The sequence below is a fragment of the Chionomys nivalis genome, chromosome 5 (genome assembly GCF_950005125.1).
Source record: "Chionomys nivalis chromosome 5, mChiNiv1.1, whole genome shotgun sequence".
NCBI classification, from domain to species: Eukaryota; Metazoa; Chordata; class Mammalia; order Rodentia; family Cricetidae; genus Chionomys; species Chionomys nivalis.
The window spans coordinates 87,022,156-87,048,569 of NC_080090.1; the positions used below are offsets into that span (position 1 = coordinate 87,022,156).

The 26,414-nt window shown below is 48.0% G+C and overlaps 1 protein-coding gene across 3 annotated transcripts in view; it reads left to right on the forward strand.

The window, feature by feature from the left end:
- The window catches only part of Mfsd4a (major facilitator superfamily domain containing 4A), a 38,837-nt gene extending 14,921 nt beyond the window's left edge, over positions 1-23,916 (forward strand). The window contains exons 6-11 of one of the 3 annotated variants that reach the window (XM_057769709.1): positions 634-807; positions 5,645-5,792; positions 8,682-8,752; positions 10,055-10,175; positions 22,145-22,221; positions 22,377-23,916. In XM_057769709.1, the coding sequence (XP_057625692.1) occupies positions 634-807; positions 5,645-5,792; positions 8,682-8,752; positions 10,055-10,175; positions 22,145-22,206 (576 nt within the window). In that variant the 3' untranslated portion in view covers positions 22,207-22,221; positions 22,377-23,916. Of the gene's footprint in view, positions 1-633; positions 808-5,644; positions 5,793-8,681; positions 8,753-10,054; positions 10,176-11,690; positions 13,678-22,144 lie in introns of those variants that run through there. The other 2 variants (XM_057769708.1, XM_057769710.1) reach the window with 2 other exon arrangements.
- The last annotated feature ends 2,498 nt before the right edge of the window (positions 23,917-26,414 follow it).

Below are 26,414 nucleotides of genomic sequence, written 5' to 3' on the forward strand. Positions count from 1 at the left end.
GCCTAGGCTGGCTTTGAACTCTTGGTCCTTCTCCCAAAAGCACCATGCCTGGCTGTGACCCACAGTTTTGACAGCTCACAGCCCTGTTGCCCTGTGAGAGGCCACACTATATAAACTCCGGTGTGCTGTCAATGGGGCTTCACAAGCTCATGTCATAAACAAGCCACATTCCAGCCCATCTGTCCAACCAGTGGATGACTCTGTGAACTCTATTTAGTGCCCTTTCCAGAAGTCTTCTAGGTTAGGGACGTCTTGATTGGCTGTGATTGACTGCTGTAGGAGGGACTTTCCTAAGAGAAGGCCCTATTCACAAGCCCCAACCCACAGCAGACGGCTCTAGGGTGAATGTGGACCCCTCTCCTGTCTTTCTTTCTTTTGTAAAGCAAGAGGCTAAGCCCTTTTCTTTTTAGCCAGGCCTGTCCATGGGGACCTGGTGACATCTCAGGTGCCCTATGTGGCACCATTTCTGTCCTCAGCTTGGGTGTGAGTGTACCACATGATCTTAGCTCCCAGGGCATCTTGGGCTGAGCCACTAGGGACAAGACCAGATGGCCTCTGCTCGCCCTCCCCAGCCTGTCCCAGCTGAGGCTCTGGCGTGCTCAGTGAGGCTTGCTCTCTCCACTCTTCACACAGGGTGCATATTCCGCCTTTGTGTATAGCTATGCTGTGGAGAAGCCACTGTCTGTCGGACACAAGACGGCTGGGTACCTCCCCAGCCTCTTCTGGGGCTTCATCACCCTGGGCCGGCTCATCTCCATCCCTGTCTCCTCAAGGATGAGGCCAGCCACCATGGTGTTCATCAACGTGGTAAGTGGCCAAGCGGCCGCCTTTCCCTTCTTAGGAACACAGACTTTGTTTCTTCCTGCCCTTACCACTGCCTGAGACATTTGTTCAGGACTGTATTCTGCTGGAACGGTGAGGAGGTAGAAATGGAGGAGGGGAGATGCCGGCAAGGGAGGGTGGAGATCAAGGAAGAGGAACCTGCTGTGTATCCTTGGCAGAGTTCCTTCCCCTGTCTGGGCCTCTGACGTCCTTAAACACCTCAACAGAAGGAACAGTGGGTGATTAATATGGTGTGGAAAGTGGTCCCTAGCTGACATCTGCCAGGATTATGAGGGATGTAGGTCTCAGCCTTGGTCCTCCTGCACTCCTCACTGTGTCTGGCTGTTCGGAGCCCTCTCGCCAGTGGAGCAAGGCTTTGGAGTCAATGCTTCTGGCCTGACCTAGGATTTGCCTTTGGCAGCTCTCCAGGAGAGTCTTGGATGGCCAGACTAGCATCTAGCCAGGTAAAGGAACTAACTTGGCTGGGAACAGGGTCTGGGCCAAGCAATAGATAAAGGTTTGTGTCCTGATGTACGTCCATGTCACCATCTATGACAAAGGACTCCAGATTACAGAACCCTTAGGGTACATCTCTGTCAAACTTCCTCTGAGTCTTGGATCACTTCTGTGATATCCCTGCCAGTCTCTGTTTTAAAACCTCCAGGGAGGCTTTTCTAGGAAATCCACTGAAAGAAAGCACTTCCCAAGATGGAGTGATGGCTCGGTGGTTAAGGGTACTGGCTGCCCTTCCAGGACCCAGTTTGATTTCTAGTACCCATGGGATGACTAACTACACTCTGTAAATCCAGGTCCAGGGATCTGACGCCCTCTTGTGTCCTCCTCTGACATTGCACACATTTGGTGCACAAACATGTATGCAAGCAAAACACCCATACACATAACATTAAAAAAAAGAAAGAAACAAAAAAAGACTTCCCAGCTAGGTGTGGTAATGGTGCATCCCTACAGTCCCAGCACTTGGGAGGGGACAGAAGGGTTAAGTTCAAGGTCAGCCTGGGCAACAGAGAGAACTCACCTATGAATAAACAAGCAGCAATTAAAATGCTTCTGACCCTAGTCAGGGAGAGGTTGTTCGCTCCTGCAGAATAGTTGAGAGAGGGCAGAACTAGGCAGAAAGGTTCTCTGACGTTTCGTGGGGCAGGGGAGACAGGACTTTTCTGAGTGAAGGAGGAAGAAAACAGGATTCAAGGAGGGGGCTAGAGCGACCACATGGATGAGGCCCTTCCATCACTACAGTAACATGTGTACGGTAACTATAAAGAAAAAGGGGTTAGTCTAGCTCTCACTTTGGGGTGTTCTAGTCTATGATCTAGTCTATGGGGTGCTGGATGGCAAAGGCTGGAGTAGGGCTGGGCATATTGTTAGTGTCATAAGGCGGGGAAAGGGGCAGAAAGGAAGGGTGGGATTGCCACAGTCTCTTCCAATGACATGCCTCCAGGAACCTAGGGAGTTCCCACAGGGTCAGGGTCCTACCGCTTGTAAGTTCAAGCTATAAAAATACCCTAAAGACGCAGCCTGTACCTGTGGGTCTTCTGAAATCCAAATGACGACACGGAAGTGTTCCCCCGCCCCTCAGAGATAAGTATTTTCTTTGCTCATTTCCTGTGCGGAAAGTCATCTTTGATGGCATCTTGAGGTGACTCTTTGCACTAGTCTTTAACCGGTAGCAGCTGACCACCCTGGGGGTTTCCCCAGCCCACCAATCCTCTCCTGTCTCCTAGTCACCAGGTTGATGTGCCCAGCCTCAAAGGCTTCACCACCTTGACAAACGCAGCTCCTCACAGTTAGGTGCAGGCGCACAAAAAGGTGCTTGGCGCTAGTCAGAGGCTTTCACAGCTTCATGAGTTCCAAGTGCTGGGCCACCAGGGGTCAGGATGGTTTTCAGCACCTCTTGTTCAGCGCCTCCTCCAATGTTCAGCAGACTCCAGAACAATGTCCGCTTTGTTTCTGGGTTACAGGTGTGTGGAGTCTTGTTTTTTCAGGGGGTGGGGTGCTGAGGATGTGCTAGACTGCTGAGCTATACCAGCCCCTAGAGTCAACTCCTAACTGTCAGGGCTGCTGACTGGTGGACAGCAGAGAATGAATAGGGTTTTCAGTTAGCTGCTGGGCAGAGACAGACAGGTAGTGGAAACTCCAAGTTCAGTGGGGATCACACTGTCGGTGGTCCAGGGGATGGCTGTGTCTGTGGAGCAGTTTCTTACGTGTGTCTGGATTTGTGGACCAACATCATGGTTGTAAGGATAGTAAGTGTCCCTAGCATGGAGACATTTGAACCTTGTGATTGCAGCAAATGGGATGTGAGTGGAGACCCCACAATAGAATTCTGGTCACGCCCAGGAACTGGGTAGAGAGAAAGAAAGAATAAACAGAGCTGTGGGGTCATCGTGCCAAAGAAATGTGTTATATTTGGAACCACAGATATACCTGTGACTTCTGTTTTTGTTTTTTGGTTTTTTTTCTCTTTTTTGAGACAGAGTTTCTCTGTGTTGCTTTGGAGCTTGTCCTGGAACTAGCTCTTGTAGACCAAGCTGATCTCAAACTCACAGAGATCGCCTGCCTCTTGAGTGCTGGGATTAAAGGCATGCGCCACTGCCGCCCAGCAACTTCTGCTCTTTTAACTTAATTTAGTAGTAGTAGGTGTGTGTGTGTGTGTGTGTGTGTGTGTGTGAGAGAGAGAGAGAGAGAGAGAGAGAGAGAGAGAGAGAGAGAGAGAGAGAGAGAGAGAGAGAGAGATGTCAGGAGGTATACCTGGACCATGGTATGTGTGTGGAGGCCACAGGACAACTCTGAAGAGCTGGTTTTCTCTTTCCACCTTTATGAGGGTTCCAGAGTGTTGTGTGTGGGTGCTTTGCCTGAATATGTGTCTGTGCAGGTCCCTTGCCTGCCTGGTGCCCACAGAGGCAGGGTTGGGACATCAGACTCTCTGGAACTGGAGTTACTGCTGCCTGTGAGTCATCATGTAGGTGCTGGGACTCAAACCCAGGTCCTCGGAAAGAGAAGCCAGTGCTCTTTTACTGCTGAGTAATCGCTCCATCGCCTGCTTTTCTGGTTTTGTTTGAGACAAGGTCTTACTGTGTAGCCCAGGCTGCTTCTAATTCATAATCCTCCTGCCTCAGACTCCTAAACCCTGGGATTACAGGTGTGCACCGCCATAGCCTGCTGCCTTGTGTTTTTACCACATGAAAGAGGCCTTGAAGTTGCCTCTCCATGGTGAAGGGACATGTTTATCTTCAACCTCTATTTCCTGATGGCTTTCTCTCGGGCAGGAGGGGGGAGGGTGATTCTAGAACACCTCACTTTTGAGAGATCTTGAGGCAGAGCTAATGGGGTTCATGTGCTGGGGTCACTCGCCTCCTTCTCCCCCAAGGTCTGTTGTGACTCTGTGAAGGTCCCTTCCTCTCAGCCTGTCCAGTCCTTCATCTGCGAGTGGAGGAATGGGTTTGGGACTGGCTGTGATTTTTTTTTTTTTTTTTTTTTTGGTTTTTCGAGACAGGGTTTCTCTGTGGCTTTGGAGCCTGTCCTGGAACTAGCTCTGTAGACCAGGCTGGTCTCGAACTCACAGAGATCCGCCTGCCTCTGCCTCCCGAGTGCTGGGATTAAAGGCGTGCGCCACCATCGCCCGGCTTTGGCTGTGATTTTTTGCATGACTTTTAGGTCCTAGAAACAGACATACAGGCACATCCTAGGATACAATTTGCTTTGTGGTGCTGAGGATCAAACCCAGGGCCTTGGGCACCCAGGCTGAGCTCTCTAATGCTGATCTACATGTACAGCCCCAATCCAGGGACATTTTCTCATCCAAGCTAGGACTTGGCATAGAACACGGAGTGTCTTTAGAGCACAGAGCTGGGGCTGCAGTGCAGGGGTGCAGGACTTGCCAAGTGGGTACCAAGTGGTGGGTTTGTCTCCCAGCCTTCAGGGTAGAGAAATCACACAGAAATCCTAGAGTAATGGGACATTCATTGGAAGCTCAACACTTCCAGTCTCAAATCATTTCACCACCAGCCTTGCCATCCCCTTGCTAGCGCCTGGTGTAGAGATGAAGACTACAGGGTTCACGGGGACTGCCACTTCAGGGTTCCCAGTGTGGACCCGCTCCTGGGGCTTTGGACTCCCAGCCTTGTGCTGTTCTGCTTTCTTCCCAGTTGGGTTTCACATAGAAATCATTCAACACTTACATAAAAAAACATTTTTAAAAAGCATAGAAACTGGGTTATTTTCGTGAAACTCTGCCTGTAGGGCAGAGACTCGGCTGAGCCACAAAGATGTCTGAGCATGCAATCTGAGTTATCCACTTCTCAGCTCCAGCCATGGGATTTAAGAGAAATCCAGGAGGCACCAAGCTGGTTGCCACCACCATTGGTCCTCCTGGGTGCTTGTGTTGATTCCCAGAGAGTGGGGACCCAATGTCCACCACCCATCCTGCTGGCTCATGGCTTCCCCACTTTGGACCCTGGAACTCAGGTTTCAGGGGCAAGAAACAATGCTTCATAGAAGAGTGGGGTGTTACCCCCCTCCACCAGTGGGAAGGGAAATATTGATGACCCAGATTCATAGAATACCCTGGGGACCAGCAGTGCTTAATCCCTGTGTTCACTGTATGGCGGGGGTAGGAGTGCGTGATTGCTCAGGTTGCAGTCTTTCCCGGAGCCTGCACTAGCGATGTTGCAGGTATCAATGAGACCACAGGGTGGCGCGTGGGCTACACCATTCTCCTGGGGCCAGCGAGGATGCGCCTGCCTTTCTCTAAGGTGCCCAGCCTTGTGCCCTCTCTAAACTGCCTCTGCCTCCGCTGTGACAGGTGGGAGTGGTGGTGACATTCCTGTTGCTGCTTATTTTCTCCTACAATGTCATCTTCCTGTTCGTGGGGACCGCAAGCCTGGGGCTGTTTCTGAGTAGCACCTTCCCCAGTATGCTGGCCTACACCGAGGACATCCTCCAGTACAAAGGTGAGTGGCGGGGGAACACAGAAGCATGTTCTCTGCAGCTGGTGGCCACCTCCTCTCCTGCTCCCAGCTTGCTGTGGTATTCTAGGCCTGGACTTTCTTTTACTGGGAAAATTAAAACGCCCCCTGGCCTGTGAGAGCAAGCATGTTTGGTCACAGGTGTCCAGTCCGTGGCTTTCTGTGTCTCCTGTGTGTCCGGTCTGTGGCTTTCTGTGTCTCCTGTGTGTCCAGTCCGTGGCTTTCTGTGTCTCCTGTGTGTCCGATCTGTGGCTTTCTGTGTCTCCTGTGTGTCCGATCTGTGGCTTTCTGTGTCTCCTGTGTGTCTGGTCCGTGGCTTTCTGTGTCTCCTGTGTGTCCGGTCCGTGGCTTTCTGTGTCTCCTGTGTGTGTCCTTGTAGGCCACAGGGAAGTCTTGTGGCTTCCTCGTCCATCTCCTTCCTCTTCCTCGTAAACATTATGGGTCAGCTGATATATTGGCTGCCATAGTGTCATGTCTGTGATCAACTTAGAAGAAAAACAATCCAGAGATAGGATGAGTTGAAGAATCAAGTGGCTTTGAGTTTCTGGCTTCTGGATCCTCTAAGTGGGGTTCAGCACATGGCTGAGACACATCTCAAATCAGGAAGAATTCTTTTGAACGGTGATTCAGAAGCAGCCTTGACCTTGGTGGAACTGAGGACAGAGTCAGCACCCATCCTGGGAACACACCTGTGTGCTACTGAGGACATCATGAAGAACAGGGGACATGCCCAGGAGACACAGTCCCTTCCCCCAGCTCATCCTGGCAGCAGGGAGGGCAACTCCCCAGGAGACCCAAGTTCTCAGACTCTAACTCAGGAAAGTCAATTAAGTGATGGACAACGTCCCATGTCGGTTTTGAGAGATGAACTGGTGTGCCAGTATGGCAGTAACAGGCTCTGCTGGATGACCGCTCAGCCCCATGGCGGTAACAGGCTCTGCCGGATGACGCTCAGCCCCATCACTTCCTGCCTGTCACTTCCCACGGTCCACACTTAATTCAGCCTGCCTCATCATTTACTTGCTTGGCATATTTAATATTAATAGTGCTGCCCTTTCCAGTCACTTCCTCTGCCTTTGTAGGTCTGGACTTGCTCGTTGTCCCTCAATCTTGCCCCCCTCTGACCCACTGGCTCAGCATTGGGATTCCCTGGCGTTCTAATCTACAACCAGAACCCAGGCTCCTCTGAGTGGGATGTCACAGAGCGGGAGGTGGCCTGCTCTGACAGCATCTAGGTGTGGGAATGTCACAAGGCCACTCTCTGTGCTGCCTTAGGGGGCCCTCTGAGTGACAGGCCTGCAGTCTAGCCACACTAACTACTTGGAGTTCCTTGATGACACAGCAGTCACTTTGACCCATCATGCTTTGGCCATAACCCCTCTCGATCTGGACTGCCTCCATCAGGTCCCCCACTCTGTGCCCTTCCAGGAAGTATCTCTGATCTCCACAGAGAGGAATGGCCGCCTTCTTTGTGGACCGCTGACTCAGGCCCATCCCTGCTGTGTGGCCCATCTCACAGCTCCTGTACCTAGGCTGTGTCCTCTCCAACACAGTCCCAGAAAGGGACAACAGAAAGTCTAGGCTTTAAGGACGTTGCAGACGCAAGCATCAGTCCCACCTCTGTATTTTCAGGTCAATGACCTCCAGTGACCTCATTTCTTTCTTCTCACTAAGCCTCAGTTTTCTTGTCTGTCATATGGTGGTGGCTTCTCTGTCATATGGTGGATCACACCTGTAATTCTAACACTTGGGAAACAGAAGCTGGCAGAGCTATGTAAGTTCTAGGCCAGTCAGTGCTACGTAGTAAGACCTGATCTCTAAAAAGGAGGAGGAGGAAGGGGGAGGAGGAAGAGAAAGGAGAAGAAAAAGGAGGAGGAGGAAGAAGAAGGAAGAAGGAGAAGGAAGAGGAAAGAAGAAGAAAGAGGAGGGAGGAGGAAGAAGAAGGAAGAAGAGGAGGAGGAAGAGGACGGAGGAGGAAGCAGCAGCTGCCTTCCTCTGCTTGGCTGGTTGCACCTCAATAGCTGAGCACTTGCCTTTCATGTGGAAGCCCTGGGTTTGCTCCCCAGCACCACGAAAACAACCCAAAGACAGATGCTGTTCCCATAGGAATGTGCTGCATGGTAGAAAATGGAAAGCTCTTGGTTGATTGGCATCACTGACGGCTCACAGGGCTCCCTAGCTGCACGTTTATGACACTATTGCTGATGTGCAGAAGGGTCCCAGGGTGACTCAAAAGAACACACACAACAGTGGGGAGCCCTTGGAATTCAGAGAGGAGAGTGAGCAGCGTGCAGTTTAGAAGTCTGAGCTGCCCTGCACGGAAAAAAGGGTGGGAAACAGAAGTAAGATGTGGAGGAAGGATGCGCAGGCACAGGCAGGGCAGGGATTGACTTGAGGGAGAAAGAGCTGGAAGAAGGTAGGGCCCACAGGAGATGTGTCATCATTGGCCACAGTGCCACTGATAAACTCTGGCCTCAAGTGTCTGTCCTGGATCAGCATTCTAGAGACGCAACTTGTCGAAGGGCACCTGGCGAGGGGTGTTATAACTGGCCTTGGACTTCAGCTTCTGAGGCTATGCTTGTGCTCTGAAGGTCTCCATCTCTCTGGAAGGGCAGACAGTGGTCAGGCTGAGAAGAGTCCCGAATGCCAGGCTACACAACTATGAACGATTGAAGGTTTGAGAACAAGAAAGAGACATAGGAATAACTGGAGGGAGACCATCCTGAGGTAGTCACAGATCAGAGCCCTAGATGTCTGAACCCACAGTCCTCTCTTAGACCTTCCGGAGGCGTCCCAGGATGCTCTGGATTCGGATAGCTTCACTCCTGCATCCTTGGCTTGCTCTCACCCAACCTTCCCTTCCCGTTTGGCTAGGCTGTGCGACTACAGTGCTGGTGACCGGGGCAGGAATTGGCGAGATGGTCCTGCAGATGCTGGTTGGTTTGGTAAGTGGGGTCCTCTCGGGGTGGGAGGGCAGTAGTAGGGGAGCATTCCTCCAGGTAGATGAGAAGATTCGGCCAACCGCCTTTAAGTCCAAGCTCTCACTTCCTGAATCCCACCAGGCTGGAGCTAGCCGCTTCCCATTTCCACGCCAGCCAGACTCAAAAGCCAGGCCTCTGGATGTGGGACGCGGAGACCTTAATGACCGAATGCACAAATCCAAAGCAAACACGGCTGTCTGGGCCTGAGGCCAGGGGGGCCCCATGAGAATGCTGTTGGCCCTCAGAGTCCAGATGGTGTGCCCGAGTCTGGCAGTGTTTTTTAGCCATCTGCCCAGGTCCATGTCTCCCAGTCTGTAGCCCTGCTAACCAGGACCCCCGCTCACGTCTAGGGCCTGCCCTAGCTTTCCTTCAACATGCCCAGGTTACATTTGTTTCCCAGGAAATCAAATGTTAAAATCAACATTGCTTTCCTTGACTACCATACAGAGAGGCCAGGCTTTTTACAGCACAGGACCCCAAAACATAAATAAACAGAGCAGCTTTCCCTAGGTCAGTTGGCTCTTAGTAACAGCCAGCAGGGGTGTATAGCATAGGATGTATACCTTCCAAAATTCCCGCCAGCTCCTGGAGCCTCCTTTCTCTTCCCTCCGTCCTGATGAAGGCGAAGAATTAATTTTGTTGTTTTCTGCATTGAAATGCCATGTCTGGGGTCTGATTTGATGTGGTTTCTTTCTTTTTTCTTTTTCTAAATTTTAGACAGTTTCTCTATGTAGTCCTGGAACTTACTAGGTAGACAAGGCTGGCCTTGAACTCACAGAGATCCACCTGCCTCTGGAATTAAAGGCATGTACCACCATACTGGACGCAGTGTGGTTTCTTAAGTTGGTGGCCTAGGAAAGCTCTATTTGCTACTTTGACATGTTCTAAATTTCCATAATAAAAAATTAAAAGATCCTCCCCACACACACACACACACCCCTTCAGCAAAGTTTCAGTTAGACCTATGGGTATAGAAACATCTCATGCGTTTGAAATTTCAGTTATCATATGGAGTTTTCCAGAAAGTTCTAGAAGATGGAACTGAAAGAGTATATGGGGTATAGACAGGTCCAACCCTGGCTTTAGAGCAGAGCTTTTGTCTTCACCAGACCTGTAACCTTGGGAAGACTTCCCCTACATTCTTGTGTCTGGTAGGATGGCCCCAACTTGACTGAGAAGCCTACCAGGGCCCAAGGTGGCCATTTTATCTTCTGGTGCACGGTCACGTGGGAATTTAATGGCCATTCTTCTGTTCCTCTCTGGCAGATCTTCCAGGCCCAGGGCAGTTACAGTTTCCTGGTCTGTGGGGTGATCTTTGGCTGCCTGGCTTTTATCTTCTACATCTCACTCCTGTTTTTCCACAGGATACACCCTGAACTCTCATCAGGTAAGGAGAAAACTTGTTTCTGCGCAGAGGGGGAAACAGCGGGGGCGGGGAAAGACTGTGATTTTAACAGTCAGAAGAGCTGTTCTGTCCCAAATGAAGTGCAAGGAAGTGTTTATTTTCCTACTGCTGCCCTTTCCCCTCTTCCTGCTTTCCTTGATTGTTCACGCTGGAGTCTGAAGGCAGCCGAGAGTAGAACAGGCTGACTCACGGCTTCCCTGTTAGCAGAGGGGCATGGACTGTGAACCTGTCTTCCTGCAGTTCCTTTCACAGTGGGTCCTGGGGCCAAAAGTCGAGAGCAGGAGAGGACAGAGCTTGCTTCCCTGGCTGGAGCTTGGCCCAGTGGCCTAACTGGCCACTTCCTTGCAGTTTGAGGTTTTGACTCTTGTCCAAATTGCTTCTTCAAAAAGAAATCATTTTGGCCAAATGGCAGGGAAGAGTTCCTTTGGGACAGAGATACTCCTAAGAATAGTCTCCCTCCTGAAGACCCCAGGCCAGGGTAGTACGAAGGCTATTTTTGTAACTCTGCATGTCCCTTTGCCCAGGGACTTCAGCCATGCATTGTGCTGTCCTTAGCAGAAGGTGCCCAAGCAGAACCAGCGTTCTTTCTATGAAAGCAGAATAATACATACAATACACCCTCCCACCCACACACCCACATACACACACACAAAAAAAAAAACACCCTGAAGAACTACTACCCTTTCTTGCTAAGTAGCCATGTCCACTCTACATACTAAGCACTGAGCCAGGCATGGTGGCAGCATTTGGGAGGTAGAGGCAAGTGGTTCTCTGTGAGTTCAAGGCCAGCCTGGTCTACAGAGTGAGTTCCAGGTCAGACGGGACTAGAGGGTGAAACTCTGTCTCAACAAAACAAAACAAAAACCAACAAAAATTAACTATACTGGCCCAACAGGAGAGAAGACACCCTAGCCCCCAGAACTGTAGAGGCCTAGCAGGAGGAAGAACTGCCCACCCCCCAGGACAACCTCTGAGATGGGAAGTAGTGGCCACTGTCTAGTCCAGTCTTATACAGCGCTTCAGTGCACGTGTAAAGGCGAGGGTGCTGGCCACCAGGACTGACACTTAAGTTCACTCCTGGGACCCCCAAGGTGGAAGGAGAGGACTGACTGACTCCTGTAAGCAGGCCTCTGACCTCCACACAAACAATGCTCCCCCAACACACACATACACACACAAATATCCCAATAAAGACAGTGCAGAAGAAGGAGGAGAACGAGAGGAGGAGGAAGGAAGAAGGAAAAAGAGGCACACCATTCTGTCAAATATCCAGTGACTGACGGCCCCTGTGTCTCCCCCAGCCCCAGGCACTAGTCTCGGCTAGCTGCCCCTATCAGCACTTCACCAGAACTTGGTCTGACCTCCCACCGTGTGTGCCACAGAGCCCCAGAACAGCAGAGAAGCAAAAACCTAATTCACTCTCTAAAGCGAGCTGTTGCGGAGCAAGCTGGGGCCACCCACATCTGCTACCTGTGCTGTTTATGTTTTCTTTCGTAGTCCTTACCCAAGACAAACCCCTTGGCGTGGAGAACCCTGAGAGCTACCAGAGGTGAAGACCTCAGCCTTCTGAGCGACAGGGTGACCAAACTGACACAGGAGGCCAAGGGTCACTGAGGGGTCTCTCCTGACACCTCGCTTTTTATCTTTTCCTTTCACACTTAGCCAAGAAGTTGGGTCCTGTTCCCTGAGTGTTCCCTGGACAAATCAAGCACCTGCCTGGCACTTTAGTGTCTTCTCTGGTTCAGACTTACAGCCCACAGTAACCAGATGGGAGGGCAAAAGACAGCGCTCACACCTCCCCGTCCCATCACCCTGTGCATGGGCTACACTCTGGGCTTGAGATCACTTTTAGTTGAGGTTTGACAAAAATGCCGAAATCATAAAGCTTAATCATTGCAAGGTGTAGATATATTTAGATATACTTTAAATTAATCAAAACCCTCTGGCATGTTGAAAAGGATTTATGTGTTCTTCCCTTACCCATGGTCCAAAGTCCCTCGCATTACTCCTGCAGAAACCAGGAGGTCACTTGTGTCCTAAGACAGCAAAGGAAATGCTGAATCTTGTTTTGAGACCCTAGGTCAGTGGCACACGGGGCTAACTCGGACCAGCTTTAAACAAGCCGGATGTTAAATTTTCATTTTGAGAGCTAGTCGTGCAGCCATGATTTCTAAGTGAATTAATTTGCAGCTAAACGGAGGTAATACTCAAGACACCACTTTCTAATTTTACATGGCTGATGCTCCTGAGGTCTGTGACACAGAAGGGGTGGTATTTCTATGTGACAGAATGTTGCTGCTCCTCTCAGCTGTTCAGTGGCAGTCTGAGGTCAGCCACGGCACAGAAAATGGCAAAACCTACACATTGCGACCGTGTCTCCCCCCTCCCCGGGAACAGATGGTTTTGCCAGCATCTCACTGCTAATAAGCAAAGTTTAATTGGTTCAGAAAGCACAAGGAGAATGAAATGGACATCCTGTTTTTCTTTACTGACATCTACAAGGTGCAGAAGCAGCGCTGAGAATTTTAAAAAACAGCTCATTGACGTTTTGTACCTTTCATAGAGGAAAATTTTATACGGTGTCAAAGTCTTTTTTTTTTTTTTCATAGAAATCTAGGCCTACTGAATAATTCAAGCCATGCAGTATACAGAGAGCGGTGTCTGTCAGGAGTCCGCAGTTCTATACAGAACACATAGGGTTAGTAAGGCAGAGAATGCAAGAATGCAGGCTCACCAGCCTGGACAAGGCTGAGCTCAAGGTTTCTGGAATCACTGGTGTGGCTGTTACAGACTTCTGGAAGGAATGAAACATTCCGTTACAGTCATGTGTTTACCTGTACATTCTCTGTGCGTAGACATGTGTTCATGTGAAAGCCCTAAGGGCTGTTCACACACCCGACACCAACAGAGCAGAGACCCGGATCAAGTACCAGCCTCACCTTCGGAGCTGTGAGCCTGACCCCGCCCCCATCCGGCTCCGCCCCGTCAGCTCCGCCCCCTGCCCCACCCCAGGCATTACCAGTATGGCGGCCTTTCTAAAAGCACCCTACCTCACAGGAATTCTGAGAGAATTAAGTGTGTATGGAGTATTTGCTACATGCCCAACATGGGAACTACCTTCCGAGTGCTCAACTTTTCACGTTTATTACAAGCCTCATGAGCAGCTTAGACGCCATTCACGTTTGGTACAAACTGTAACGCAAGCAAAGGCCACTTTGAAACGCTGATGGCCTAAGTAAATCCTTTTAACTCTATTTATAAATCCTTTCCGAAGCACCTGATGCTAACTAGCCAAGTTGAAACTTGCAATCTAACTCTAGCAACTGACCTGGGTAAGGAGAAAAGCAGTTGTATTTTTCTTGTAGTTTTTCAAGAAAACATCCTTTTTATACAGATTTAGAAAGAAAAATCACTGGTTATATCTACATTGGTGACGATTGATGTATTAACAGAGAAGATTAAACAAATCTAATACTTTCCTAAAATAAACTATTTTAAAATTAGTAGGTGTGTGATCCATCATGAAAGGCAGGTGACCCTTTCTACAGAAACCCGACTGGTCTAATGCTCCCCGGAGACAGGTCTCTCTTACAGGTTCACATGGTGTACACACATGCACACACCTCATATCTGCGACACATACATGACAAGTGCGTATGTATGTATGTAAACACTGGGGGTCTGGGGCAGTGCTAGGGATTTCTGTGCAATCACTATTCTATTCTAGGCATGCACTTACCCCCGAGCCGCATTTCTAGCTCTCAAAACTTTTGTCATTTCAGAGTGTTGTGAAGTCTCCCTGTTCCCAGATTCCTTTTGCAGACATGGGACCCTAACCCGCCAGCACACCTTGTTCCCTAGAGGAAGGCCCAGTAACATAAATGAGGGTTATTATTATTATTTCATATATTTATTTTTTTCTTTCATATATTTTTTTTCAAAGTTTGTTTCTTGGGATGGTACCGACTCATCTTGAATCAGGTGTTTTCAGTGCTGCGTCCTCCTGAAGGAGCATCTCTTCTGTCAGCCCCGCTTTCTCACCTGTAGGCTGATGGGACAGTGGGGCACCCAACACCACCATTTGTGCATGGCTAAAGACCATGGTGATTTTATAGCATCCTGGGCTGTTCACATCCGTAAACTAGGAACTGGGGCTCTGCTCCAGGCACGTTTTCTTATGTTTCCTCTTCTCCTCTTCTGGAGAGGGATGAAGGAGATCTTTGCAAGAGGCAAGTTCTAGGGAGGTTGTCTCCACTGGAAAGGGTCTTTCTGTTGAAAGCAGTCTTACGTAGCCTAAGATAGACTAGATCTTGCTTGCTATGTAGTTCAGATTATCTTGAACTCCGGATTTTTCTGTATCTACACCCCGAATGCTAAGATTACTGACATGCCTCATCATAGTCAGTTTACGTGGGTGTGGGAACCAAACGCAGGGTGCACGAGGGGAGGGAGGGAGGTGATCTACCAGAGGATACCAGAGGGGTCTGGTTTCTTAGAGACTGCATTTACCCAATCAAAAAAAGAAGGAAAGAGAGAAAGAAAGAGAAGACTGAGCACCCACCACGGCAAAGCAGAAGCTGAAGTGCAGGTTCAGCAGTGCATGAGAAAAGTCCCTGCCTCGCAAGGACTAAAGGTCAAAGCCATAGAAACAGCAGATAAATAGATAACATGCGGCTAGTGGAGTAAAGAAAAAGCAGGGAAGGCGTAGGCACGGAGATGCCTAGAGATGCTCAGGCTACCTTGCCAAGAGAACAGCATTTGTGCTACACAGGAGCAAGCCAGCTGGGTACCTGGGGATAATCCTGCCAGGCGGGGGCTACAGCAGGGGAATGAAAGGGTTTTGAGTTGGAATAGCCTTCATAGATTGTGAGAAGTTACTGGCAGGCCGGTGTGGACCAGCTACAAAGAAGACAGACGGTGGCAAGAAACAGGATGACAGCCGGGCGGTGGTGGCGCACGCCTTTAATCCCAGCACTTGGGAGGCAGAGGCAGGCGGATCTCTGTGAGTTCGAGACCAGCCTGGTCTACAAGAGCTAGTTCCAGGACAGGCTCCAAAACCACAGAGAAACCCTGTCTCGGAAAAAAAAAAAAAAAAAAGAAAGAAACAGGATGACATGCTATTTGGGGCCCAGATCACACATACCAGGCTAAGAATGTTGGTTCTTCTGGGGGACATGCGGGGATCGGCAGGTGACATGGCATGATTTCCATGTTTAAAATGGTGACTTTGGTTGTCTAACAACTGCAGGGCTGGGTTGAGATCAGCTCAGGTACAGCGTACAGCCCAGCTAGAGAACTGACAGTGACAGCGTGGGTAGCAGGAGTGGTGAGATTGGATTTAGTCTGAAGGTCAAGCTGGCGGAATCTGCTGATGGGTTGGGTGTGTCTGAGGAAGGTGGCAGTCCCAGATAAGCCCCAGGTGTCTGGCCCATTTTGAGGCAGGCACGCAATGGGAAGACTCCACTTAGCTTGAACTATACCCGCGGCACTTACCAGTGAGAGCCTGCCAACAGGAGCTGCACACCCCTCCCTAAACAAAGTACCTAGAAACACTGACCTGGAGTCTGCTAGCAATCCTTAGTAACCTCCCTTCTGTGGCCACGCAGTCTGAAACATGTCTGGCTGGGAACGTGAGGCAGCCTGGACTGGTTTGGAGTACATGTAGAAAAAAGCCCTACTTACCATCATCATGCCTGTGCATGACTGAATGTCCATGAGATTAGAATCAGATGCATCATGGGAAAGGCATGTACAGTGCATGCATCCACACACGCCTGTGGAGGTCAGAAAGCAGCCTTCAGGTGCTGGTCCCTGCCTTTCCATCCTGTCTGAAAAGGGAGGGCTCTTTGCTGCTGCATAGGCCAAGCTATCGGGCCCAAAACTTACAGTGGATTCTCCGGCCTTAGCTTCCCATCTCTGGGTAGAGCAGTTCTCAACCTGGGGGTCACAACCCCTTTGGGGTCACCTATGACCACTGGAAAACACAATTTCCGATGGCCTTAGGAACTGGGACACTGCTCCTCTCTCCAGGCCAGTCCACCCTCATGCAGACACACCCACGTGTGAGTACCAGGAAACCTATCAAAGGGTTGCAGCGATAGGTTAAGAACCACTGGGGTAGAGGAAGCTAGGATTGTAAATGTGGCTTTTCCTTGTATTCCGGGGATCTGAACTGAGGTTGCCAGGCTTGTGCAGGAAGCACCGCTATCCACTGAGCCATCTCCCTGGCTCGGTGTATCTAGGTTTATCTACTCTGCACTCACTTAGCTCCCCAACACACTCTCACTGCCTCACTTGAACTCTCTGAAGGATGCTATGGAGCTAGAAACGCTCCGTCCAGACAGAGACCGCTGGTAACAGCTCCAACACTGGAAACCCAGGAACACCCAAGAGCTGTTAGGGTCAGAGAGAGGTCAGCAATTGCGGACACTTGCTCTTTCAGAGGACTCAGGTTCAATTCCCAGCACCACCTGACAACCCACTGTCAGTTCTAACTCCTCCCAGGGGATCTGATTATTGCTTCCGGTCTCCGCAGGCAGCAGGCACCTGTGTGCTACATTTATACACACACAGGCTAAACACTTCTACACATAAAAAGTGGAAATATTTATCTTTCAAGAATAGCTACCAGAAGTCAGATTAGCTGATATGTGTGATGGTGCACACTTTTAATGCCAACACTCAAGAGAGAGAGGTAGGCAGACCTGTGGGTTTGAAGCCAGCTTGGTTTACATATTGAGTCAGGTCAGCCAGAGCTATATAGTGAGACCATGTCTTTTTAAAAAGTTTTGCAAATGTATGGAGCTAGAAAACATCATTTTGAATGAGGTAACCCAGAATCAGAAAGATAATTATTACATGTACTCACTCATAAGTGGTTTTTAAACATAAAGCAAAGAAAACCAGCCCACAAATCACAATCCCAGAGAACTTAGACAACAATGAGGACCCTAAGAGAGACATACATAGATCTAATCTACAAGGGAAGTAGAAAAAGACAAGGTCTCCTGAGTAAATTGGGAGCATGGGGACCTTGGGAGAGGGTTAAAGGGGAGAGGAGAGGCAGGGAGGGGAGCAGAGAAAAATGTAGAGCTCAATAAAAATATATTAAAAGAATTTAACCTCCCCCCAAAAAGTTTTACACATCCGTTTATGATGTTTTATATACGTCAAATAACTTATAGTGTTCAAAGCCAAGGGCCAAATGAAATCACCTAGATAGTGGTTGTAGGGACTGGGAGAGTTTGAACCCTGGCAGTTCTCCCAAAACTAGAGAGTTAGATGCAGTAGAATAAAAATGAGAAGCCAGGGGTAGGGACATTTCAGGGTCAAAGTGGTTTCCTGGTAGGTATGCAAAAAGCATCTCAAGGAGAGGTCATTAGGAGGACCAAGCCACCACTGGGCCAGACGGGGGCGCTTTGGTAAATGACAGCAGTGTGTTCAAATATGTGGGATCAACACACTTATGCTCCAGCAGCACCGCCAGCCTCTGCCAGGCGCCTACACTCATGTTGAAATTCCCACTCCTGGGCAGTCTCGCTGACAAACCACTGTACTTCCGTCCGGGTGTACCCTGGTCGGCGAATCGCTCGGTAGTAACGATGAATGGTGATCTTATGACTCTCAAGCATCGTCTCTATCGTGGTTTGAACGAAAATGGACCCCAAAGGGGGGTGGCACTGTTAGGAGATGTGGCCTTGCTGGAGGAGGTGTGTCACTGTGGAGGTGGCCCCCAGCCCATCTGTTCCATGCCAGCAATCATTTTGCCATCTCACCTTCTCACTACCTCTTCTGACCTGGGCTTTAAACACTTTCACGGAGACGTGTCAAGCAGCCGGAGACCAGGTTTCAACAGCACCCACTGAATTCAGTCCTTACTCAGTCAGTGTGATGAAAATCTCAGCTATACTGTGATGGATGTGAGGCAGGGGAAGGAATGATCAACTCACGTCATTTTGTTAAAAATATTTATTTTAAAAAAATACGTTGTCCATATCTAGTTGCACATATATCTATAAACAGATCTCTACAGCTCTGGGCTTACAGTAAACACGCCAGAGTGCTTCCTCAAAGCCAGCTTCCCACAAACAAGTAAATCCCTCTGTCAGTTCTTACATAAAAGTTTTTAAAAAATGTATCATTTTTTTCAAAATACACATGATATTTATAGAAGTTAACAAAGCTTTTGCATAAAGCTTAGAAGCAACAGAAGTAAGGTCCCTAGCAATGCCTGCAGATGGCACCCAGTGGACCACCATCTTGTTTTTGAACAGCAGTGCGTTAGAAAGCCCTCAAAGTGCGCATGCGTCCTTCACCCCCCCTCCCTCAACTCCATGACATTTCTGTCACCCCAAGGCAGAATTCAAGACTCCACACCAGCCTGAAAACAACACCCCTTTATCTCTGCAGTTAAGTGTTACTACTCTGTAGCTGGGTGAGATGACACAGTCTGTCCGGGTGTAAGAACCACCAGTGTTAATTTTAAGGACTGTTAGCAGTTACCATTTCAACTGCTTTTCCTGAAAAACACAAAAAGTGATTTAATACTCTGCAGATCTCTTTAATATAAACTAAACTAAATTAAGACATGTTACTAGTATCGCCCTGACAGCTCTTCTTTTGGGCAGGTGTTGCTTACACCCATCTAAGATCTACTAAACCAAGTGGTGACATTGAGTAATATGAGATATAGATTTCAATAAAATAAGCAAGGAGGGGTGGACACACAGGCAACAGTTCCTCTAAGGAGCTGAGTGCCCTGCCAAGTTCTTTACCACCCACCCCAAACTCACACACAGGAACCTGTCCCCACTCACCATCCTGTGCAAACACTGGTGGGTATACATTGCAATCACTTTATGGCAGAACACATGCTTTTTACTAAATTACAGATGAACTGAATGGAAAGTAAGAGTTTGTTATTTAATGCCATTTACCTTTTAGCTCACGTTCACTCTTTATACTGCAGCAACTGCCAGGTTCACTGGGACTCAACCACCTGGCACACATCATTTAAAATAACCCGTGGTTATTTCCCATTAGTCATAAGGATCTTGTACCCCAGGTTGGCCCTGAACTCGCCACTTGACCTTGGACTCCACATTACAGGCTTTGCCTCCACTCCCAGTTTATGACATAATGGGGATCAAACTTTGGGCTAGTGTGTCAGGCAGGCACTCTAGCAAATGAGTTGAAGTCCCTGCTTAGGAGGTCTTCTTTACAAAGAAGTTCTAGTAGGACTCACAGGAAATCATTAGGTTGTTCTTAATGCAGACTTAAGACAGATGTGGTAGCATGTACCTGCAGTCCCAGCTACTCAGGATGTTGACTGAAGAGACTGTTGTAACCAGACAAGCAAGACAAGAACCAGCACATGAAAACAAAATCTACTTTTAAAAAAAAGCCGGGCGGTGGTGGCGCACGCCTTTAATCCCAGCACTTGGGAGGCAGAGGCAGAGAGGCAGGCGGATCTCTGTGAGTTCGAGGCCAGCCTGGTCTACAAAGGGAGTTCCAGGACAGGCTCCAAAGCTACAGAGAAACCTTGTCTCGAAAAACCAAAAAAGAAAAAAAAAAAAAGTCAATTTAATTATTTGGTGAATAAAGGACTTAATTCTAATAAACTAATTTTAACCCAAAATTTTATGTTTAGACCCAAACTAATCAGTATCAAAATGAACCAAAGCTTCTAAAAAAAAAAAAAAAAGGGTGGCGCGTGTTCAATATGTGTGCAGATGCCCACAGAGGCTATAAGGGTGTCAGATCCTCTAGCACAGGAGTACAGCAGTTTTGAGCCACCTGCGTGCTGAGAATCACACTCTGCTCCTCTAGAAGAGCACCCAGTGCTGTGAACCACTGAACCCCTGCCTCGTCTTTTTAAATGTATTTTTAGGCAGGCTGTCACATGACTCAGGCTGCCCACGCACTCTGTAGCCAAGGATGACCCTGACCTCTAGAATCTTCCTTCCTGCACCTCCCAAGCACTGGGATTACAGGCATGTGCTTTTATACTTAGTCTTTCCTGCCCACAAAGATACATGAAACCACCAGAAGCAAAGGAAAGAACCTCGGCCACACTGGTAAGCAGGCCTCCAGGAACTCAAAGACCTGCCTAGGTGTGCATTTTAGCTAATCCCCGTAACGCCCAACGGGGAGGGCTGAAACACGCTGTTCCATCACACATGCCAGCAATGGCAGCAGCAACTGCTGTCACACAGAGCCCACTGGTAATACTGTCCTCAAGCAAACAATGAAATGTCTCAGAAGGGACTGTGTTCCCTACGTAACAGAAATAAACAAAGAAGGAAAGCAACAACTAGAATCCCTTGCAGCTGTATACTTTTTGAATTTACAGTGCAATCTACCAATGCAAATCTTTCAAAATCATTAAATTTCTACAAAGAACAATATTAAAAGTCTGTGAGTCATTTACATCCTAGCTGGAAGAGGCTGCCTTACGGAGCCTGGAAGAAGACCTATCAGGTAATCCATTTCTCCTTCTCCAGACACACCTAGGTTCCCAAAACTAGAAATGAGAAATGAGCCATATTTCCCTGACCCTCAATGTCCTGAAGCTGAAATCAAGCAAAATAACCATTAACTGCTTCCAGTTATTAAAAACAAAAACAGCTGGCATGGTGGTGCGTGCCTTTAATCCCAGCACTTAGAGGCAGAAGAATGAGGATCTATGTGAGTTCAAGGCCAGCCTGGTTCACATAGCACAGCGAGACGTTGTCTCAAAAGCCAACCAACAAAAAACAACAAATAAGCAAACAGTGCTAATATAAATCCCAAGAAAGTGCCAAGTGATTTAATAGCAGTCCACAGAATTCCCACTCCTGAAAACTGGCAGAGTGAATGACTCTATTGGCAGGAGTCGTGGGCCAGCCGCCAGGCACACCATCTCCCTCTCACCTTATCAAGAAGATTCCAGACTATGTGAACACAGCTCACATCCCTGGAGGGAGGAGAATCGGTGGACCTTACTAAATGGGAACAAGGCAAAGCTGAGGCTATTCAGCCTGACCCCCTGGGAGGTTTCTGCTAATGCTAATATAGGGTTTAAAGAGTTCATTATGCCAACAAGCCAGGAGTCCTCCCTCCACTTACACCCTGGACTCCTCATGAGAAACTTCCCAGACGACCTAGGAGCAAACAGACATGCAGAGAGCTTTAGGAAAGATGTCCTTACACTTACTGATGAAGAGAAGCGTGCAGGGTAAGATGACTGTTGAGAGTAGTCTAAGGTCGGGGTCTCAACACAGCGGCAACTGGTCTGGAAGGCCTATGACTGTGCACTGAAAACTGAACAGAGCAGGGCACTGTCTTCGAACGTGCCACCTGTAGACAGCAGTAAGGGGTTTCCATCCTAGGGGATAAAGATGCCTCTCCTGGGAAAACATTCGCATAGCCCCATCAACATGGTAGTATAAAGATGTCCACAGCCAGTACTTTGGCAGGACTTAGAAATGTGCTTGGTTCCCAGGTACATACTTCAAGGTCAAGTTAACTTCTTGAAACTTTCCAGCGTGTAGGTGTGCAGAACACTTGACCTTCAGGAGACTGCAGGTGTGCAGAACACTTGACCTTCAGGAGACTGCTGCAATCCGCAGGAATTTCCTGGCGAAGCTGCCCTTTAGTTAAGGGGAGTTTACTAGGACGCAGCCCAGCAGTGTCACTTCTTTAGCACGTGTGAGGGCCTGGTTCTGTCCCCAGCACCGCAGCATCTAACACGCAGAGTAACTCTCCCACGAGCCACCCTGCATTTCGACCTTTCACAAGGGCTAACTACAAACAGCAGCACCTAAGAAATGGCTTCCTTTTGGCAAGCTGGCCACATGTCACTTTCTGTTTCAGCAACGGCAAGGCAGCTTGAAGGCCTGTCAGCTTGAGATGGAGCACTTGCTGGACTTGCAGTCTGATGACAACTGACCTCTCCCATCTGCTGTTCATAGGTGAAGACATGACCCTGATAGTGACCAGTTCCACCGAGCACAAGACACACCATCACCCCTAAGAGCCCGCGCCTGCAGTAAGTAGTTCTGATAACGTAAGAGAAGACGGGCAGCACCACACTGACAACAGCAGACCCAGAAAGGAAAGGAACAAAGCGCTTCCCACAGAAGCCAGTGTCTGGGAGAGTCTGCCGGAGACAGACCGTGTGTCCGTGTGTTTGTCCCTTCCCAGTGTTGTGTGTCGAAGACCCCGCCCCCACCCGACAACAGACTACAGCATCAACACTCTCAATCTTGTTGGTTTGGAATCCACTCCGCGCCTCGGGTTTCTGCTCAGGCCTGCACTTGTCTCCACACCTTCCCAAGCCAAAGAATGGCACCGTTGGCATGACTCCCAGTTCTCGGCACGGGCTAATGACACGTATGTAGTAAATAAGTGATAAACAGAGCAAGCCACTGAGTAAACTATTCCTTCAGATGCTTAAATGTCCCAAATAAAAAAACACAACAAAAACAGCACTTTCTAATCCAGCGAAAGCTGAAGCTGGCATATACTTTAGCATAAAATGTCCTAACGTAATTGTGAGGCTGCTGGTAAAATACAACACAAGGCCAAAGAAGCCTGAAAGAAGACTATACAAATAAAAATGTCAGTCATGGGTAACACACAGATGAAAAGGAAAAGCTGTCAGGACATGCACGGAATCCAGAAAGCATTTGGGAATGAATCCCCACGAGAAAGAATTACTGGGAAATTTGAAAAGCTATGACAAAGCTCCAGAAAATTTCAAGTTAGAATTTCTCCACATTAAAAGAAAAAATCTGTATTGAGAACCAAATGAGCACCTTCATGTTGAGTCAATGATTTAGGAAATTGTTTAATTCTAGGTGTAGAGGCATCTGCTGGGTACAGGAAGGGCTCAGAGGCCTGGATGCTTTATAGAATTTCCTTCTTATGCTAAACCTCCACTTTGTATGTACAGTAGAGCAGGACTGTGAGTTTAATAGAGTGAGATATGTATATATTTTTTGAGAGAAATTTCTATGTTGACAAACTTCTACTGTGCCAAACAGTAGCTCACTTTCATAATCTCAGTACTTAGGATGTCAAGGCAGGAAAGTTGCCGAGAGTTTGAGGTCAGCCTAGACTAAAGACTTAGACCCAGTCTCAAAAATCAAAAAAGAAAATAAACCAAAAAGAAAACCTTTTCCTAATCAAGGTATGTGTCCAGAAGACTGCTGACTGCTCTGCGCCTCCACTGAGGCCTCCACGGTGCTGAAGACTTCACACACAAAGCTGCCTTTCAGATGCTAAAACCACAGGCCTCAGTAAGAGTACCTGACCTCACGCGGCACAAGGCCAAGGTGAACGAAATAACACTGCAATATCAACAGCTGGCATTAAGCCATGAACACCAATCCTCCAGTATACCGGCCAGCTACTCTGCCCCTTTTGATCTCTAGTATAGTACACATCTGAAAGGAATTTTCCAGGTTAAGAAGAAAAATCCAGTACTCTACGCAAGTTCATGCCTTACTTTCTCCACCAAAATTTGAAAAAACAGACCTGGTGGTGGACACTTGAGCATTTGGGGTTTGGTTCAGTCAGCCAGAGTGATAAAGAACGATCCTATCTCAAAAACAAAATAAAACAAAAAAACACAGTGAAAAAATTTTTATTTTAACTGTTAAAATGTAAGGGAAAAAAACTTATATTTTAACTTGATGAAGCTTAAGGTTGGCCTTTTGAGGGCTTCTAGATTCAATTATATAATTATATATTTTTTTAATCAGTGGAAATTTCTACCCTTATTCAAACACACAGACTACGCCACAGAGACTGTAACATCACAATAATACTCTAAGAAATCATTAAAAGATTATTTAAGTTAGACCTGACATTTTCATTTTGTATTTTAAGAAAAATCAGCATGAGTAAGAGCAAAAGTAAAGGCCAAGTGAAAACACACCCAGAGACGTATACACAGGGGTGTGTGGCACCACCACACCGAGCCACAGAAAAACAAGGAAACCAGCAGATCCTTCAAACCCAGGTATTCCCAGGACCTAGAGACCCCGCTCAGGCTACTGACGGTCAGCGCCATTCGCCTGGCAAGGTGGCTGGGTGGACACCAGATGTGAGCCAAAGGTCCAGAATTCTCCCTGAATACTGATCTGTTGACACTAAGAATTCTATACAAAGCTCAAACTTTTTCAGGAAGGAGGTAGTCTACAGAAAGAAATGTCTGCCTCACACACACACAGCAAGGCGGAAACGCACATGCACAGAGAACAAGCACACGCTTCCTGGAATTCATTCATTTCAAGAAGAGAGCAGGTCCATCTACCCCCCCTCCCCAAGGCCTCATGGTTTCTTATTAACTTGCTCTGAGTTTTTTGCTTCTGTTTTTTTAAGACAAGGTCTCATGTAGTCCAAGCTAGTGTCAAACTCATTATGTAGCTGAGGCTATCCCTGATTCTTGATCCTCCAGCTTCCACTTCCCAAGTGCTGGGATCACAGACCTCGCTACCACACCCAGCCAGAGTTTAAATGGTGCCCTTGGGCCCTTGGCACCCTGTGCTAAAACAGTAAATTATCAAATATATCATCTGTCAAAACAAAACAATGGCTTTTCTCCTTTAACTCAAGAAGATAAAACTTGATGTTTTCAGAACTGCAAACATCTAGTTAGGTCAACTCTCAATATTTACTTAGTACACAAAATGAAAACCCACTAAGTTACTACAAAGTGCTGCTGCGGGTAATTCCAAATATGCATGCAAACTAAATATCCGCCATGGGAGGAAAGCCCACTGCAGTGCCTGTTCCCCCCACTCTGAGCACTACCTTTCAGCCCTACTATTGCACATCATGGGAACAGGACACTTAGATAACCACAATGAACCAGTAACAGGTCTCCAACTGTCGCCCTTCACTACCCAGCCAGCACACATTTCCATACGTAAGCATCTCTGCACTGGACAGCCAATGCTGTGCACCTGAAAGATGTCACTCTGCATCAGTGTCATTCTAAGCCTGCAGGTCCCTACGTCATTCCACTCTGGTCATGTCTGGGGTTTAATGGGTGGAGGGCAGGGCATGTAATTTAATTCAGTTCTGGACTGTAGAGTAGAAATTTTCAAGATTCTGCTGTGATATGGCCCTCAATTCAGACTGATAGATCAATGTACCTGTGTGCACCTGACTCTGACTTACACACAGCATTTTATAGATGACAATCTGCAGACGAAGGTCCGTAGTAATGAAAAGTAGTTCTCGCTACTAATTTAACAGCCATATTCTTAAGTATGAGAATGCCCAAATGCAATCTGATCTTCCTTCATTTAAAACATTTTTGGAAACAAGTAAGCACATCTTTATTTCCTGACCAGAATATTTCACTTTGAAGTCCACCTTCCTGACTGCACCTGAATGAATGCTGCTTCATCCTCTGACCATAGGTTTAGAAGGAAGCCTGTAAGTGCAGAGCAGAGTGGGTAAAATTAGCAGGAAGAAGGGAGTCGGTCACTCTGGGTGTCTTCTAGCTGGAAAATGCCCCCACCTGTGTCTCAGGGTATTCAATTGAACTTTTTTGCTTGTTTCTAATATTCAATTTTCAAACCCCAACTCTACTTCCGAAAGTCATCATTTTCCAAGATGTGTTGCACAGAACCACACCACTCAGCGCAGACGAGAGCGCTGTACCCCAGGTGGGGTCCTGTAATTCCTACCGAAACCCACATTAAAACTGAGCTTTCAAAGCCTTGTGTTTAAAAAAGCTCAGGGCCAGGATCCATTGATAGGTTCAGACGAGATCAAGGGTAGAGCACAGAGAGCCTCCCATGTGATAATGCTCTAATCCTCCTCAGAACAGGAATGATTCTCTCTCCCACTGTTAGGGAGTGGCTCCTTTTAGTCATTCAACAGAGCACACTGACCACTAAACATACCATCAACTTTGTTTAAGTAGTATTTTTATCCTTTTGAGACAGTCCCACTTTATTTATAGTCCAGGCTGGCCCTCAACTCTTGGTGTTCTCCTCCTGCCTCAGCTTCCCAAGTGCTGGGATCACAGAAGCAGGTCATCATACACAGCTAACAAGTATTTCTTTAAATAACAGATTCTAAGCATACTTTTCCCCCTGGCCAAAGAGTCCTAACATCCAGGATCAGTAACTTTGTTCTGCGACTTTCTTGCAAAACACAGCTGCTGAATCCCAAGAGACCAATGTTTTTTGCACAAAGCTTAAACAAACAAAAAACAGCAAC